Here is a 19,390-nt window from a genome sequence, read left to right as displayed (position 1 = left end):
TGTGTCCCTTGCTCCCCCTGCCTCACATGATCATCTGGTAGATAATTCACAGCCCCTGTAAACACAGAGTATTTGTTCCTGTCTGCTTTGAGAAGTATCGTGGGTTTGTTTGTTTGTTTGTTTGTTTGTTTTTTTAACCTCCAGCCTTTGTATAACACCTGGAATATCAGTACTCAGGGCTCAGTATGTTTGTCTTGGAATTAATATGGAAAGAAGCTGAGCTTTACTGGAGATGAGGAAGAGTTTTAATATGGGGCTAGAAGATTTGCAGCTAAATGAAACTAATAGGTATAGAGAGTCAAGGCCTAAAAGGTCCGCGCTGGAGGGGTCTCGAAGGAAGAGCGACCTCGCTGGGCTGACCCAAGCACAGAGTGGGGACGTGTGGAGTCCGTGAAGGAAGGCTTCTTTCCTGGGGGTCAGGGAGGACAGAGGGGGCTGAGTCCTCACTCAGTGGGGGCTGAGGTGGTCGTTGGAGAGCAAGTCCAGCAGCCGATGGCCGAGCCAGCTCTAGACGCTTCCAGGGTCATGGGGACGGATATCCCCTATGCACAGCTGGTGCACATCTCACAGCCGAGCCGGTCGGCAGGCTCTGCTCCACACTGCACAAACAGGACCTGGAATCTGATGCCAGAGCTTGAACAAGTTCCCTGAGGATAAGAACGCCAGTCTCCTTAAAACTTTACTTTGTGCTTTACTTTGGTGTATGTTTAGGTTTCTCTGAAATTTTTTGAAGTTTTGTTTTTACAGAAGTTGTTTTGGTTGTGGCGTTTTGTTGTTTTGTTTTTTTTTTTCTGGAAAACTTGCCAAAAATTCCAAACTCTGCAGAACCGAGTCGGGGTGCCTTGCCCAGTGGCTGACACAGCCTGGCCGTCACCTGGGGTGGCTCCCCGTGTCCCTCACGGAGCCAGGGCAGCCGGGGTGACATAGATGGGTCGCTGCTTCCTTCTACCCCAGGAGCTCACCGTTCCCCGCCCCCCTGGTTCCCATACTCACTGTCCCTCCTTACTGTTCGACATCACAGCTTTCCTTTGGCAAATTAAAGTTGATTTCCATGAAGACTTCAGTCCTGCCTTTCTCCTTCTTTTCAAATTTCAGTCCGTTTTCCTGAATTGTACATTCTCCTCTATCAGCTTGATGAGCGCAATACGTGCTTCGTGGTGTCCAGATAAACAGACTAATGAGCTGCTTGAGGGTTGTAGGGATTTCTTCTGTCTTTTAGGCTTTAATGCGTTGTTTATTCTCGATCAAGATAACTCAGTGCTATTTTAAAACATTGTAGAGTCACAGTTCTCCCCCCATACGAAGGTTTGGGTTTTTTTCTTTTTTTCAAGTGCAGGCCTGAAGCCAGGGGGGTGTCACAGAAAAGCGAGGAAGCAACAGTCTCTCGGTCTGAAGAAAGTTGAGCTTTGATTCACTGACTGGGATATGTGCCGAGGAAACCGAAAAGCACAGAAGCTACTTTATTTCTCCCTTCTCTCGTTTGCCTCCTGCCTGTGGTCCCCACAAGATCGTTATTATATAAACTCGCCTCTCACTCACATCCTGGAGAAAAGAGAAAGGAACACCAAGTAGATGATGTCATGGTATTTCTGTGGACTGGATAATCAATCCATGAGAAACTCCCAGCTGGTGTTTTTTATTTGTTGATAGATTTTATTCTTTGTGAAATCATATTGAATGAATCTGGTTTTATTCCTGGGTGCAAATCTGGTATACACACAGATTTGGTGAAAACCTAAAATGAGTTGGAAATGGGGAATCAGAAATCCCTCTCTTCTCCCGACCTTCTTTCTAGTTCTCTGGAACCTGATAGGAAAATCCTAACGAGCACAAAATAACTATCTGAAATCAGAGTTTGGAAGCAAACCAACAATGTCAGAAAATTTTTCAGGAATACTGAGCATCATCAATGAATTAGTTAATTTCAGTTGATGAGTAGGTTATAAACTCTTCACTTTCTTCTGATTGGAGAATTGAATGTGACCCAGGTTCGTGCTAACTTACTGGGTCTTCTCTGCCCAGGAGGAGGGTTGTCTTCTTTCCGAGGGGGCGAAACTTTGCTTCTTGATAGTTTTAATCTTCTGTAGCACTTGATCTCTCTCCCTAGGAAGTGCAGAAATTGAAGTGTTTGAGTATATAGGAGTGACCAGACTCAGCATGTTGTTCATGTGATACCTTTTAAGTAATGAGTTTTTGCTGTGTGGATCTGTAGTGCTCTTCTCTCTAAAAGAAATCTGTGCTTACTTGTACTTGTAATTTCTAAAGGAAAGACCAAATTTAAAAATCTGTAAACTTCTATAGAGTAAATGCATTCCTTTTGGTGTATAGTGTTGAGTTTTGACAACTACCACTATATGCACTATATGCACTATATGCACTATATAACACACATCACTATATGCAGCCATCACTGCCCCCAATTCCCTCGAGCTGCCCCTTTATATTCAGCCCCTCCCCCTAGATCTAACTTGTGATGTGCTTTTCGTCTCTGTAATTTGCCTTTTCCAGAGTATTATTATAAATCCAAGCATATAGACCTATCTCAGGAAGCCAGAAAAAATCTCAAACAACCTAACCGTACACCTAATGAGTTAGAAAAGAACAAAGGCCAAAACCAGTAGAAAAAAGAAAATAATACAGAGCAAAAATAAATGAAATAGAAACTTTAAAAAAAAAAAAAAAAAAGACCATATCGATGAAACTAGACCCTGGTTCCGGAAAAAAAAAAAAAAAAAAAGGAAAATGGCAGCATCTTGTATGTAGTGTTCTGGTGGTGGCTTCTTTCAGTTGGCAATCATGCCTTTGAGGTTCACGCATCTTGTGTGTATCTGTTTATCCATTCACTCACTGGAAGACACTTGGGTTTCCAGTTTGGGGCTTTTATAAACAAAGCTGCTGGAAGCACTTACATACAAGTTTTTGTATGAACATAAGTTACCACTTCTCTTGGGTGAATACCTAAGGGTAGAATGACAGGGTCATTTGGCAAGTATATGTTTCATGTTTAAGAAATTGCCAGACTGTCTTCCAGAGTGGCTCTACCATTTTGGAACCCCCACCAGCAGTGAGTGAGGGTTTTGGGGGCTCCACATCCTAACTTGTACTTTTTGATAGTGTCAGTTTTTCTCTTTTCTAACAAGTCTATTAGACATCATTGTTTTAATTTGCCTTTCTCTTGTAACTAACCGTGCTGAACATCTTTTCATGAGTATTTTTCATGAGTATCCTTTCCCTTCCATATTTCTCTGGTGAAGTATCTGTTTAAATCTTTTGCCCATTTCTCTTTAGGTTGTTTTCTTATTACTGAATTTTGAGAAATCTTTATATTCTGGAAACAACTCCTCTGTCATGTAATGTGATTTGCAAATAATTTGTCTGGTCTTGTCTTTCTCACAACAGTGTCTTTTGCATAACAAAAGCTTTTTATTTGAATGAAGTTCAAAGTACCAGTTGTTTCTTTTATGGATTGTGTTTCAGGTATCATGATGTAAACCTCTTTGCCTAACCCAAGTTCCTGGTGATATTTTCTCCAGAGAGTTCTGTAGTTTTGGATACGTTTTGAGTGAGTGAGTGTGTAAGATGTGAAGTATCATAAGGCAGAGGTTTATGTCACGCATTGGGGTATCCAGTAGTTCTAGCACTATCTGTTGGAGAGAGTATGCTCTCTGTTGAATTTCCTTTGCATTTTGTCAAAAATCAATTGAACATTTGTGTGGTTTTATTTCTGGACTGTATTCTGTTTTACTGATTTATGTATCCATCCTTATGCCAATACCACACTGTCTTGATTAGTAAATCTTTAAATCAGGTAGTGTAAATGCTCTAGCTTGGTTCTTTTTCAAAATAATTTTGGACTGTTTTTTCATCTGCCTTTCCATATAAATTTGAGTCAATTTGTAGATATCTGTATATCTCTATTTGATGGGTGTACATACAGTTTGTGACTGTTATGATCTTCCTGATGTAGTAACTCTTCTGTAATTATGAAATGCATCCTTTTGTCTCTAGTAAAATTTCCTGTCTTAAAATCTGTTTTGTCTGGTATTTATTAATATAGTCACTCTGGTTCTGTTACGGTTACTGTGTGCAAGTATCTTTTCCCATCTTTCACTTTCAGTCTGTTAGTGTCTTTGAGTCTGTGTCTCTTATTAACGACATTGTTGGAGCTTGCTTTTTTCGCAAGTTTGGCAACCTCTACATTTTGATAAGAGTTTTTGGGCCATTCATATTTAATGATTATTGACCCATTTAGACTTACATTTGCCATTTTGATATTTTCTGTGTGTCTTATGTATTCCTCTGGTCTTCTTTACTGCCTTTATTTTGTGTTAAATATTTTCTGTTGTGCTGTTTTAATTCCTCTAATTTTTCTACTAAATTTTCAAAATTATTTTCTTAGTGGTTGCCTCAGTGGATGCAATACGCATCTTTCTGGAATGTCAAAATGCACTTCATATTCAATCTAGTAGAATTCCTAGAAACTTCTCTCCAGTATAGCTCTGTTTTCCTCTCTTTTTATGCTCTTACCATTGCATATTTTATAACAATATATTATAAATTGAACAATATGGTATAATAATTTCTGCTTTCTATAGCCTTATGTCTTTTAAAGAAGTTAAGAGAAGAAATTAGAAAAAAAATTCATCTTTTATGTTAATTGATGTATTTCTGGTGCTCTTCATTTCTCTCTGTTGAATTTGGGTAATTTCCTTTTAGCCTGAAGTAGTATTTTTTTAGCCTGAAGGACTTCCTGTAATATTTCTTTAACACAGGTCTGCTATGAGTTAATTCTCACATCTTTGTTTATCTGGGGATGTCTTTGTTTTGCCTTTATTTCGGAAGGGTAGGTGTACTGGTTGTAGAATTCATGGCTGACAGTTTTCCTTTCAGCATGATGAATTTATCTTTCCCTTGCTTCTGACCCCCATGGTGTCAGTCAGATGACTACTGACAGATTTCTGCTGACCACACACACACGCACACACACACCATACATCATGAGGCATTTTTTATTCGTTTCTGCCAAGATTTTGTTTCTGCCTTTCAGCAGTTTGATTCTGCTGTATCTTTGTGTGGTTATCTTCATATTCATCCTATCCAGGTTTGTTGAGCGTCTTAGAAGTACAGTTAAAGTTTTCCATCAAATTTAGGAAACTTTCCCCTGTTACTTCTTAAGATATTTTTTTCTTCTTATTTCTCACTTCTCCTTTGGGGATTTCCATTACCAGTTCCTTGGTGTGCTTTATGTTTTCTTCTTTTTTTTTTTTTAATTTTATTTATTTATTTGACAGACAGAGATCACAAGTAGGCAGAGACAGAGGAGGAAGTAGGCTCCCTGCTGAGCATAGAGCCCAATGCAGGACTTGATCCCAAGACTGTGAGATCATGACCTGAGCAGAAGGCAGAAGCTTAACCCACTGAGCCACCCAGGTGCCCTGCTTTATGTTTTCTGAGGCCTGTTCATTGTGCTTCCTTTTTTGTTTTTGTTTTTGTTTCCTCTCTGTTCTTCAGACTAGGTAACTTCCAATGATCTGCAGGTTCCCACATTCTTTCTTCTGTCATCTTAAATCTGCATTTGAGCCCTAGAGTGATTTCTTAATTTCAGTTATTATATTTTCAACTCCCCAACTTTTCATTTTAATTTTTTATAAGTTCTTTTTCCTAAGAATCTTTGTTGTGATTTTATGTCATATGTCTCTTTGCATTTTTTTTTTTTTTAAAGGCTCCTTGCTTGAGCAGAAAGCCCGATGCAGGGCTCGATCCCAGGATCCTGAGATCATGAACTGAGCTGAAGGCAGAGGCTTTAACCCACTGAGCCACCCAGGCGCCCCCTCTTCACATTTTTTAACATGACTTCCTTTAGTTCTTTGAGTGTATTTCTAGAAGCTGCTTTGTCTGCTAAATTTAACATCCAGAGGCATTTAGAGACAGTTTCTGTTGACTACATTTTTGACAGTATGGGTCATGCCTTGCTGGTTCTTTGCATATCTCTTAATATTTTGTTGAAAACGGAACAGTTCAAAGAATATATTTTAGCAGTTCTCGATTCTGATTTTTCGTCTCTAAAAGTTGCTGTTTCTAATTTATGTTTATTGGTTTATTTGGTAAGTAACTTGCTCAGGCCAAGTCTCTGAAATCTCTCTTCCCTGAAGTTCAATGATCTTTGTGGGGTTTTTTTTTTTTTTTTTCTGTTAAGTTTGGCTTCCTGGGGTTCACCCTTGTGTCTGTGTAGATTAGTGGTAAGCCTGCCTCAAGCCACTAAGACTTCTGTCCTCTGCTGATGGATCTCCGTGTGGGGAGGAGACTGCATTCAGAGCTCAGATAATTTTCAAGTTGGCTGTCCTGGCTTTCACTTTTTTGTGGGCCTTCTTGTGTCTCCTTTACAAGTGTGTGCAACCTCAGAGTTGGCCAGGAGTGTGTGGCTGGCTTGGATCCCATCTGGCCTCCACTGTTTCTGCACACAGCCTCAGCCTGGAATATGGTTGGCCCAGTTGTGCAACCTTGGCTAGTGGAGTCACTGGCCCCTTCCGTTCACCGGCCTCTGGATTGTCCCTGCCACCACTACCGAGCACGGGCATGTCCCCCCACTCCACGTCAGGCCAACCTCTCACCTCACCGGGGGACCTGCCATAACCTTCACGGCCTGCCTTGACTGGCAGACCTTCCTTGTCCACCGAGGAGAGGGTGGGAGCCCCAGGGACAGCCGGAGGGAGATAGTAGCCGCCCCACTTCAGAGTGCCACGGATTTCCACGCTTCTTGCGTAAAGTTCAGCAGATTTGCAAATATAAACACTTCTCAGATGGCTGTTGGCCTTTGGTTGATTTCCAGAACACTTAACTTTTGGTGGGTTCTGTCCAGCTTTAGAATTGTTTTAGGGGGATGGGGATAGCTGATTGCCTCACTCGACTGTAGCTAGCCTTTTACCTAATAGTGCTTTTGTTTGGAAGGCTTATAAATATGTTCAGTGTTCACACAATGACTGCTGTGTCAGGCTTGTTAAGCTGACTTTCTGCTCTTAAAACAGAAATATCTCTCATTAAGCTATGTTTTAGAATGGTCATAAGTTCTGAGATGGTAGATGATAGCTTGCACTACTGCATTCATGAAAAATGTCTTTTTCTGGTTTTGGCTTAAGTAATTTTTAAAAACCAAACAGAATAAAGAGCTACAGTCCTGAGTTACTTTTCATAAATACTAAATTTAAGCTTGTGTATCTGAAATTATATTGTGTTGGGACATATTTTTATAAATACAGAAATTTTATGCCCTTTGTAATAATTACCTATTAAATTTCGTTTCCTCACCCCCTTTCCTGCCTATAGAGCTTCATGTGGTCACACAGAACTGAGATACTCTTCATTCATCAGACAAAGCTTTTCATACCTAGATAAGATTTGCTTTTGAGTTTGAGTACTTAATGGATCCTTGAAGAAAATCGCACTTTGTGGCTGTGATTTTTCTTGTCACAATTAAAAAGTTTCTTAATTTTTTAATCAGAATCTCCTTCTTAAAAACTAAAATGCCTGTCATACCTTTCCCATGTCTCTCTGAGCATTCGCTGTGTTACAGCTTGTTTTTAAGTTAGTGAAAAATTGCCATGGTCTTTACCTGTTACTACATTACTTTCTACCAAGTACCCAGTAGATACAAATGGCTTTTCCTTTGTGTGACAGTAATTTGCTTTACAGCGTGCTCCGAGTCACTCTTGCTGTGCCCCTTCCAGGTCGCTTCGAAGAAGAGTTCATCAAAATGCGCATGGAGAGGCTCCAGGCGTGGATGACCAGGATGTGTCGGCACCCAGTGATCTCAGAAAGCGAGCTTTTCCAGCAGTTTCTTAATTTCCGAGATGAAAAGGTAAGCCCTCTTATGATAGTCTTAGATCATATTCAGAATCGTCACATTCACATCAATTTTATGTCTGAAAGTTAAAACTATGTTGGTTAGCTATTTCACATTTCCTCCAAAGATAAGAGGGGACCGAAACCTTAGTCCTCACTGTGGGAAGTTAGTCACGCTATGAGGAAGAATGCTTGCCCAAGTGGTTTCCATAAACTGGGAATGGCCCAGAGTGGGCAGGAGGTAAAAGATATGATAGGGTGAGGAATTTTTTCCCTAGATGGTTCTAAAAATAGGAGAGGCCCCAAACTATGCAGGATATTATCCACATAAAGTGAGGGAGATAGAGTGAATGATTCCTTCAGATCCTGTTTTGACCTCGCGGTATAATAACGTCATGAAAAAAAAAGGCTCAGAAGTGGACCATCCTTCTCAAAACCAAGTCATTTGTCCAGAACTGTAGTTGCCCATTCAGAGTAAATAATGCTGCTCTGTCTTTGTCCCCATGGATATTCATTCTGCCAATGGCTGTGAGTTCTTTGTTGAGAATCAAGAAAACATTGGCTGTTTGACATCTCATTATTGTCTGCTTTGGAGATAGCTTTTCCTCTCTCAATAAGCTTTTACTCTATAGTCTATCTTTTTATTTTGTAGAGATGTTTTCTCCGTATTTCTCTCATAACAAATATCACATATCTTAGAAAACAATGCAAAGAGTAAAAAAGTGTAAGTTAGCTCAGATGCCAGTAGCAGATACAAAATACATTACAATCCTAAGAAAGTCATGAGATTAGTTTCATGTTTAACCAAATACCAGAATATTATATACTTTGTTGGAACTTTCAGACAGATTTACTTGCTAAACTGCTTTGTAGTTCCTTATCCTTGTTCATGTGAGCACATTTATGTGTTAGGTGTAGTAAGGGCTCTGTGTGTGTTTACAGACGTAGGCACACACGTAACATAGTATGACTAATTGGGCCTCATCTCCAGTTGCTGCTGATTTCTATACTCGGCAGGCTCACTCGAGTGGGTTGCATGTAACCAGGCCAGGAATGGGAAACGTGGAGGTGCTTCGTCCTTTCTTGTCTAGTCATAGCTCTAGCCTTGCAAGGGGCCCAGGATAACTGTGATTTCTCTGGTGAGCTGTCATTATTAGTCACAGTATGTCCTGTAATCACAGAGTAGTGAAACTGGGTTCTTTCAAGAGAGTTCTGTCAATCTGTTTTGTTACTTTGTAGACAAAAAACTCCATGCAGTCCCCTCCCAAGTTGATGGCCTTGAACAAAAGTCCTGATTTTCTGAAGATTTGATTCAGAAAGCACTTCTGAAAGTTGTGTTTTGTACAAAATATTATTATTAAAAATAATACATCTAGGGTGCCTGGGTAGCTCAGTTGGTTGGGCGAATGCCTTCGGCTCAGGTCATACCTGGATCGAATCCCACATCATGCTCCCTGCCTAGCAGGGCGTCTGCTTCTCCTGCTGACCTATCTCTCTCTCTCTCATAAATAAATAAGAAAAATATTTTTTAAAAAAATAATAATAATACATCAAGACACTGGGATTTTGGGTGGATTTGATAGAATAGGAAAATGAAAGAACTTGGAGTCAGGACTCTGCTTCTACTCCTTCTGTGATCTTGGCCATGGCACTGAATCCCTGGTCACAGTTTCCTCACCTGCTAAATGACTGTGTAAAACTAGATAATCACTAAAAACTGTGACTCTTTGGCCAGAAGTAGCTTATATAGATGGATGGATAATAATTTTTCTGTTACTAGAAATAAATGTTTAGTAAGGTAGCTGGATGGAAGACATTACATATTTACATACCCACAATAAATGAAAACGAAATGAAAGTCTGAAAAAACTATCACAGCATAAAAATGTATCTAGGAATAAGTATAAGAAAATGTACAAAGAAACGCTACATAAAAAACTATGAAACATTTTGAGAGAAATAAGACCTAGCTAAGTGTGCCAGTACTGTTTCATGGATTGAGGAACAGAAACGATGTTATACACGTGTGACAAATCAGAGCACTAAAAATAGCCAAGGTACTCTTGAAAAAGAATGAAGGGGGAGGGAGGAGGGCTTTCCTAGATCCGAAGACTCAGTACAAAGCTGAACTAATGGTAAAGGCATGGTATTGGTATGAGGGTAGACTAACAGACCGGTGCAACAGAATAGAATGGACACTTGATTTATGGCAAAGATGGGACTAAGTACAAGGGGGATAGGACAGCCTGTCCAGGGCATGGTGCCAGGTCAGCTGGATGGCATCATTGGGGAAAAGTGAAATTCAGTCCCTACCTCATAACGATCTTGTTGATTTTGTTAGGGTTGACCCTGGAATCGTGGTTCTGTTGCTAAAACATGGCCTTATCTATTAAAGGTGCTTGCAGGTGAAATGATACGATGTCTGGGACCTCCAGTAAAATCTGGAAGTTCCAATAAAAAAAAAAAACCCGCAAGAAGAAAATAAAAGGTAGAATGGAGGAAAATAGAAAACCCAGGACCAGCAAAATGTTGATACCTATGACAGCTGAGTCTGGGCAGGATTAGACTTTTCTCTGTACTTTTAAACGTCTTTGAATGTTTCCATTGTATAACTTGAAAAAAAAGATCAGTTCTAGGTGGTTTGAAGGTCTAATGTGAAAGGCAGCATAATAAAGCTGTGAGAAGGTAGCACAGGGTGTGGGGGGATATCTTCATGCCCCTAAGGTAGGGAAGGATTTCTGAAATCTGGCACAGAAATGACTGGTCACACGGAAAAGAAGAGGCTGATAAATTAGACTACATTCCGATGAAGAACCGCTGTGTGTCAGAAGAAGACTCTAAAGCTAAAACAAGCTAAAGATCTGAACTTCTATCACCAACAAAGGGCGGTGTTTTGGAACATAAGAAAACCCATACAGATCCATAAGATAAGCCAGAAGAAGAAGAGGTTTGGTGAGGTAGCTTTGGTAAAAGAAAGGGTCTGGGTCATCCACAAAGGTAGGAAACAGCTTAACCTCCTCAGTCATCACGCACAGGCAAGGGAAACCTCCAGTGGGAACCCCTGGGCCCGCGGGACCCCTGGGACGGCGGACGTGAGAAAGACCGAGAGACCAAGCTCCTGGCGGGCTTAGCGGCTTTCCCACAGGGCTGGCGGGCGTGCGAGTGGGCCAGACCAGTTCGGGAAAGCGGCCGGCATTACCTGCCACAGTTGAATGTTTTCCACCCACCTGGCAAATGGGTGCACGTGTGTCCCGGGAGACCTGCAAATAGCAGCTGTGCTCGTCACGTGGGGGGCCCAGGCTGGGGGGGGTCCCAGTAGGAGGATGGATAAATAAACTGGGGAATGTGCCCAGAATGGAGTGTCGTGCCCCGGTGGCGTCCAGAGACGGCGCCCTGACAGCACTGTGGCCCTGACTCCTAAGCATGGCCTGAGCCCAGGACACCCGTGAACACCTCCAGAGTGGTCTTTGTTCAGAAAAACCAGCAGACCCAGATGAGGGACACGCACTTAGATCATGCGACTTGGAAGGAACGTGAGGAACTGGGAGGCATTAAAGAGAAGATAACTGGTCGCCTCAGGCCAGGAGGGAAGGGGTGGTGATTGGGAAGGGACACAAGGGGGGCTTCTGGAATGCTCGCATTTTTCTCTTGGCCTTGGGGTAGTTTACACACATACTCACTTTGTAAGAATTGGTTGCTGTGCACTAGTGTTTGGGGCACTTTTTTTTTTTAAGATTTTATTTATTTATTTGACAGAAGAGATCACAAGTAGGCAGAGAGGCAGGCAGAGAGAGAGGAAGAAGCAGGCTCCCCACTGAGCAGAGAGCCCGATGCGGGGCTTGATCCCAGGACCCTGGGATCATGACCTGAGCCGAAGGCAGAGGCCCAACCCACTGACCCACCCAGGCACCCTCCCTTTTTTTAAAAAGATTTTATTTGGGGGCAATTTTCTATGTATATATAGAGTTATATATTTATAGGTGTATCTTGCAAAAATAGTTTGTTTTTTTTTAAATAGCTTATGCTGTTGGTTCCTATCTTGTGTTTTAAAAAGTTTTTGTCTTTTTCAGAAAACATTTAACCTGCAACTTTGAGGCCCTTGTTCAGGGTTTGTAAGGGTGCTCGTGTTTGCTGTGTTCCATTGCTGTGCACGGGGAAAGAAAGTGATGGAACTTCAGCTCACCAGGACCCCTCGCACCTCGGCACTGTTCGCATACCGAGATTGCATTTGGGACGTACAGATGTCCCACGGTACAGAGGACAGTGGCGTGGAGCTGCTGCTGAAAATTAGAGCTAGTCCGTCAGTGAGCTGATTGCCTGAGGGAGTTGAAGATCGGTTTGACTCTGATCTCCACTGTGACATTATGATGTTCTTCTTTGCAGGAGTGGAAAAGTGGGAAGAGGAAGGCCGAGAAAGATGAGCTTGTGGGAGTTATGATATTTTCCACCATGGAACCAGAGGCACCCGACTTGGACTTGATAGAAATGTGAGCGCTGTGGTCCTACTTGCCTTCTTCCCAGCCCGGGCCCTCCTGTGCGCGCAGGCTTCCGCAGGTGTGACCGAGGGCAGCTGGAGTGCGGGGGGGTGTCTGTGGCAACGCGTGGGGCCCGCAGTCGGGTGACCGGGAAAACTTCCCTTGCACAGGAAAGCACGGTGTTTTTAGCTGTAGCATCAGATTAAAATCCGCTTCCTTTTTACCTTGAAGTCTGTGGTTTCCTAGCAGACAACAGGGTTTCTAGTCATTTTTAATAAAGCACGATAAAAGTAGCCCAGAGTCAGCGCACACCCACATAATTGTGAACAAAGCAGAAGTCTCTGAACATCACCTTGAAAGAAGCAAATGTCAGCCTGCTTTTTTGTGCTATTTTTCAATTGTTGTTTTTAATTATGTAATTTTTTTTAAAAAAATTTATTTTTCTTTGAAAAGTAGTTCCTTTTCTTTGTAAAGGCTAACAAGAAATCTTGGGTTTGTTTGTTTGTTTTTTAAGAAGTATTTTTTCTTATACAATTACCACTTGTTACCAAACATAAGAAGAGAAGAAAAAAGAAAAACAGATACCATCTTGCAACTATGCAGAGAGAAAAATAATGTTAATATATTGGCCTGGTTCTGTAGTCTTCTGAAATGTCCTCTGCACATATGTATCTAAGGGAAAAATTGTTGAAATAGGAAAGACCTCACACTGTGCATTCTTTCTTATAATCTGTTTGGGGTTTCTTTTTGTTTTTGTTTTTCTTTTTCCATTTAATGTGATTTGGGAATGAGTTTTTCAGGTTAGTACTTTTTACATCTTCTAAGAACTAAGATGTTCAGTGTCCCTGACCTGGTTGGTATTGAGGTTACCTGCGATTCACTAACGTACCTGCTGGAACACATGAAGACCCACTCAGTACTACCACTGATAGAATTCCGCTCAATCAGATAGTCTGGAAATTTGGTGTACTTTAGAATAATTTAGTTTAAATTCACAGGGATTTGAGGGGTGAAGGGGAACAGTTAAAATTTAAATGGTAGGTTTTTAAGTAATTCTTCAAAAATATGCTGGGTTTTTTTTTTTTTTTAAGATTTTATTTATTAGAGAGTGTGAGCGTGACTGGGAGAGAAGGGTAGAGGAAGAGGGAGAAGCAGACCTCCCACTGAGTGGGGAGCCCAATGAGGGGCTCGATCCTAGGACCCAGGCATCATGACCTGAGCAGAAGGCAGATGCATAACCGCCTGAGCCACCCAGGCACCTCTTTTTTAAAAATTCGAATCAAGCCTGGTTTAAGAGCAATTATTACAATGCAAGAAAACAAGTCCCCCCATATCAGGTTTGGTGTAAGTCTCCCCTGACTGTATTGGTTTTTCTCTTCCTACACGTCACACTGTTTGACCATTTGGTAGCAGAGTGAAGGACACACGTTCTTGTGTTTTTGCCCCACAGAGAACAGAAGTGCGATGCCGTTGGTAAATTCACCAAAGCCATGGACGACGGCGTGAAGGAGCTGCTGACCGTGGGGCAGGAGCACTGGAAGCGGTGCACAGGACGTAAGTGCCGTCCTCGGGCCGGCTCGGGGCTACGGGCTCCACATGTGATGGTCCGGGCTCGGTGTTGTGACCTTGACTGGTGTTGTGACCTTGACCGCACTGAGGAGCCTTCTCTCAGAGACGCCTATGGTGAACGCAAGTCAGGTCACAGCCACAGCCCGGGGGTGAACCTCGCTTATCAGCCCTCCTCAGACAGCAGAGAATTGTCTCCAACAAAGCCCGTTCTAGAACCCGCATGAAACACCATGTTGCCTTAAACGTTTCTAGTTAGTTGGGGTTTGTAACATATGGGTGATTCATCTTTCTGTGTGTTTTGAGAGTGTTTGTTGTTTGTACTCTCAGGACGGTACTGCATAGTCTTTACTCGGTAAGATGTTGTATACAGACTCTTCCCAAGCTTACGCGGGGTCTGCAGCCCAGTAAGCCCATCCTAAGTGGAAAACAGCCCAAGTCGAAAATGCATTCAGTATGCCTGATCTCACACAAGCCAGGGCTCAGCCTGGCCCCCTTCATTGTGTTCGGGACACTCGGAAGTCAGCCTGCACGTGGGCAAAGTCATCTCGCACAACGCCTGTTTTATAGTCCGGTGTCGAGCATGTCCTATACTGAAAGTGGGGCACAGGACGGCTGTCTGGGTGCAGGACAGTCTCCAGCTGGTGGGGCTGCCACGGCCCTGCATTGCAGAGAGGGTCCTCCCGCAGATCAGCAGCCCTAGGCAGGAATCAGATTCTGAATTCCAAGTACAATTTCCCGCGAGTGCACGTTCTGATCTCGCACACCGTTATAAAGTCTATAAATTGCTAAGTCAGGGGCCGTCTGGATTGGCTACGGCCCTAATTTTTTTTTAAAGAACTTATTTATTTGACAGAGTGCGAGCACAAGCAGGGGGAGCAGCAGGCAGAGCAAGAGGGGAAGCAGACTCCCCACTGAGCAGGGAGCCTGGCGCAAGGCTCGATCAAGACCCTGGGATCATGACCTGCTCTGAAGGCAGACGCTGAACCTCCTGAGCCACCCAGGCAACCACTACAACCTAATTTTTAGGAAAGGCTGGTTTTATTGGCTGTGGAGAGCATGAGCTGGGTAAGACTAGGAAAGTGTGAACCCTGGTGGTTCCGCCAGCCATGCCTTTCCACCCTCGAGGACTTCTTATCCTGACCCTCAGCCTGCCACACCCCCCTTCCCTTTGTGTCTAGACCATCACTCTGCTGGCCCATGATGTCCCACATTCTCCGGCCCCTCATGTCACATAGCGTAGACTGAAAACCAGCCCTGTCAGCCACGGGGGTCACACCAGCCAGCTGCACTCCCACCTTGGAGGCCCCACGGGCTCCGGAGACCGGGTCACCACTGCGTAGCGTTCACACTGTCTTCGAGGGCCACTGACTTTGCAGAGTTTCCTCCCCTGTTCTCCCAACCCGTCCTTAGCAGCAGCACAGACATCTGAGTCCCAGAGAGGAAACTGAGCTCTGGTTATGGGGAGGCCAGCAGGCCGACCGTGAGACCTGTATCTGAGAACGTTCTGGCCTTCCACACAGACACCCTACAAGAATACTGTTTATATTCAGTTCTGTTTGTCTTTCTCTTAAAAATGGCTTCTACTTTGAATAATGAAAATCCTACATACCCACTATTAAACCGTGATCCTCAGCATAGGAAGGAATTTGATTTTATGTTTTGTAAAGATTTTTTAACAGGTGATATTTTTCTTCTAAAGAAGGGGAAAAGAACAAAATTTGAAGTCAGAAAAGAATTTCAGTGAACAGGAAGCTGAATGTGGGGTGACTTGTGGCTGAACTAAGATAGCAGGGCACAGTTAATAGTAATAAAATCTAAGCCTTACCAGAAGTTGGTCGACCGTGGCCTGGCAGCCAGATGCGCCCTCCTGCCTGTTTCTGTAAGGTGGAACCCAGCCTGGCCTGCTTCCCTACATGCCAGCTGTGTCTCCTTTCCTGTTACAGCGGCCGAGTCGAGTACTTTCAGCACAAACCTGCGGCTCCACAGAGCCCAAAATATTTACTGTCTGGCCCTCTGCTGTGGGGAGAAAAGGCCCTGTTTCTCAGTGCATGACCCTGTGCCATTCCCATAAGCCTTGATACAGCAGAACCGCGTGCTGGGGCAGGACAGCTGTTCCCGCTCGAGGACGGTGGCTCCTTTCTCATGGCGCAGAAATGCGATGCCATGTCCTCGGTGCGGCACTAATTAGGCCCAAAACAGTAATGTACACAAATGCAACGCTAGAGAACAAAACCCACCGCCAACCTGTGGTCACACAGGGTCAACTCATGAACAACAAGGGGAGTGGTGCTTCTCTCAAACAGTGATTTCGTTATAAAATAATAAATTTGAGCTGTAAGCTCTTAAGAGGCCATAATAGTAGTTATTCGTTGAAATCTGCATATTCTTTGAATGTTGTGCTCTATTTTTAGAAATATTTTGAGTATAAATCTTAACAATCAGAATTTAAAGGATCTCACAGAAATCTGGACCTACGATTTCTTTCCATCTGTGGGATGCCTGGGTGGCTCATTGGGTTAAGTGTCTGACTCTCCGTCTCAGCTCAGGTCCTGATCTTGGGGTCCTGGGTTTGAGCCCTGCATTGGGTTCCACGTTGAGCATGGAGCCTACTTTAAAAAAAAAAAGAAAAGAAAAAAAAGAGTTAAATCCCTGTGTCTGACAACATCCGGTCAGCTTCATGTCCCATATAACCCATCAGGTCAAATCTATGAAATAGAGGATGTTGGCTTAAGGCTACTCCCTTTTTGGGAGGAGAGGAGTTTGAAGCACTTGGTTTAGGATTTGAGGTAAGCATATATTCTTTCCCCCTTTCTTTCAAAATAGAGTTTCTTAAGATTCCTTATCTGTAAAGTGAGAAATCTAGCACATAGTACGGTGAAACACATAGCAAATGTCTTTAACCTCACGTATATAGTTAGAAAAAGGCAAACAATTTATTGAAGTTAAGCTAATGGAGTTTAAAATCGTGTCTCCTGATTATTGCAACTTAAAGACCATGTTTCAGATTTCTCTGAACTAGATTTTGTAAAAGAAACGTTTGAATTTTTCTTCTTAATACTGCACTTCAAGTCTTCAAATGCAAATAAGGCATTCTGCTGAAAAGCAGTAGATGTGTATAAGGGGACTATTTATAGATGCAAACAAAAAATAGCCTAAAATACAGAGACTCTTCTAGAAAGTTCTCCAGAATGATCCTAGAATCCTAGAATTTTAGCACTAGAAGGACCCTCAGAAATCATTTCATTCATCATGTCACAGTGTTACACAGATGAAAAAACTCAAATCCGTCCTTCCTGGCCCTGTGGGACCTTCTGCCGCATTTTTCCGCACACTTTGTTGCCTTCAGTCTTATCTCGCAGATAATCAGTCCGGCGTACATAACTTCAGGGAAAGCAGGTGTCTCAAAGGCCACATCCACCACCTGTTACCCATGCGACCCTCAGCAAGCCCATTTACTTAGCGAAGCCTTGTTCTCCTAGCCCGCGGGACAGAGACAGTGTGCCTGCCCCCGGTAGAGGGGCTGTCGTGGTGGTCCTAAGACAAGGCGTGCGGGAGGACTCTGGCCGCTAGAAACTCTCCTCCAGATGAGCCCCCGGCGGCTCCGGCTTCACGCAGTGAGCGGTGCACCGGGGTGGTCGTTCGTAATAAGCGCATCCACCGTGAACTGAACAACCGGTTAATAGCCAATTTTACTGAAAAAAATTTCATTAATTTAAAAAGCCGACAGTTTTGCTAAAGATTTCTTTTATGATGGAAGTGATCACTTTGGGGAAATAGATGCTGTTGCCCTTCGCTCGGGGGACCCATCGCCAGCGTCTTCCTTCTTCTCTTTCAGCCTTACCCAAGGAGTACCAGAAGATAGGGAAGGCCTTGCAGAGCTTAGCGACGGTGTTCAGCTCCAGCGGGTACCAAGGTGCGTGCGTATTTTCTTATCCTTCGGGCCCGTAGCGTCCAGTGCTGACCAGCCCCCCTCGGGACCTGCGCCCCCGCAGGGATGCTACAGCTGGGGACCCTTGTCACTGACCCTTGACTGGGCTGGGCTGCTCCCCCAGTGCTCCTGCGACCTCCCCCGCTGCTTCTGGGAAAGTGGAGGCGGAGGCTGCTTACGTCCATGTTTCTTGCTCGTTCTTGGCCTTTCTCTGCGCTCGGAGGCGGCTCTTGTGTTTTGTTGGAACAGGCAGCGGTGACCCGTCACCCCCGGCCCTGGCTTTCATTTCTGCCAACCTCGGAGGCCGGTTTTTCTGCTGCGAAGGCCGGAGCTCGTCAAGGCCATTGGGAGGGAACATTCTGACTAAGTAACAAATTTACGTTGCCTGAGGCCTCTCCGCGACCTAGAGTTACTTTTGGCGTGTCCCGTGCCGTCTGTCTGACCCATGGTGTCTGGAATTCATTGTTCTTTACATTGACAGCACTCGTGAGAACAAGCACATTTTGGTGAACTTTTGCTTAGTTTGCTCTGTGGAGCGGGTAGCAAGTAAAAGTATTATTTGTCAGGTGAGCGGCACTGGCTGAATTTGAGTGTGTCCGGTCGCTTACAGAAATGGTGGAATTGGTACCTTGGACTCGGTATTTATTCTGATGCTCAGGGGACATGGGTCTGTGGACGTGAGTGTCTGAGTATTTTCAGGAACAAGAAATGAGTCTCTGGCCAGAAGAGCCGGGGCTCCCACGTAAGTCCTGGCTGAATCGTGCCTCACCATCCCAACTTTCGGATCAGACGGGAGCTCTGAGGCTTGGTCCGTCTGGCCCCTCATGTTGAAGGTGAGGAACGTGGGCCTGGAATGACCAGCCCTCCGGCCACCATGCCGCCGGGGGTGATGGAGGAGCCAGGTGTCGGGCCCCACCAATCACTTAGGTGCTGGCAGGACCCCCAGAGTGCTCTTGGCTTTGTGCTTCTCTGGCATCTCGACCGGAGTGAAGATGCAGGGCCCCATCATGTCCATGTCGGAGCCCACCTGAATCTCATCTTCCTTAAGCCTCCCCCGGGGGCTCTCCATCCAGCCCTGCCCCCACTTCCTGCCATCACCCCTTAGTGTCCAAAACTCCTGTGGGCAGATTGGCTCTGCATTTGGGGCTCCCCCAGGTGCTGGTTCCTCACACCAGCCCCCACCCATCTGGTAAAGGCAGAGCAGAGCCTCCTGGTCCCAACAGAGCCCTTCTGCCGGTGGAAGGCTCCCTCCTCCTCCCCTGGGGCCTCCAGACTCTGCGGAGCTTGCCTAGGGCGCAGACTCAGGCCTTTCTGAATTGAGTTCCTTTGGATTTCTTCATCCCCACACGATGAAGGAGACTTGACGGAGAAGGCTGATGTTTTAGCTTATTTGGTATTATGACACCGAGAGCAAGAGTCCTGCAGTTGTCCCCATCCTAACTAGAAATGGAACCACTCCAAGATGAGCTGTGTAGCCATTGTTAGGTCCTTCCGGTAGCGTGGACCCAGACTTGAGGACTCCATTCCTTGAAGTCAGACAGAAAAACGTAAAAATCATTCAGAGCTACCTCGTAGTGAT

At 44.1% G+C, this 19,390-nt stretch overlaps 1 protein-coding gene across 1 annotated transcript in view; it reads left to right on the top strand.

The window, feature by feature from the left end:
• Window positions 1–19,390, top strand: part of SNX9 (sorting nexin 9) — a 104,806-nt gene that overhangs the window by 73,851 nt on the left and 11,565 nt on the right. The window contains exons 10-13 of the mRNA XM_059176668.1: window positions 7,725–7,855; window positions 12,223–12,326; window positions 13,765–13,868; window positions 17,719–17,796. Coding sequence (XP_059032651.1) covers window positions 7,725–7,855; window positions 12,223–12,326; window positions 13,765–13,868; window positions 17,719–17,796 — 417 coding nt within the window. The remainder of the gene's footprint in view (window positions 1–7,724; window positions 7,856–12,222; window positions 12,327–13,764; window positions 13,869–17,718; window positions 17,797–19,390) is intronic.

The sequence above is a fragment of the Mustela lutreola genome, chromosome 6, assembly GCF_030435805.1.
Source record: "Mustela lutreola isolate mMusLut2 chromosome 6, mMusLut2.pri, whole genome shotgun sequence".
Taxonomy (NCBI): Eukaryota; Metazoa; Chordata; class Mammalia; order Carnivora; family Mustelidae; genus Mustela; species Mustela lutreola.
The sequence above is the reverse complement of the archived record's forward strand: the minus strand, read 5'-3'. Positions and strand labels throughout refer to the sequence as shown.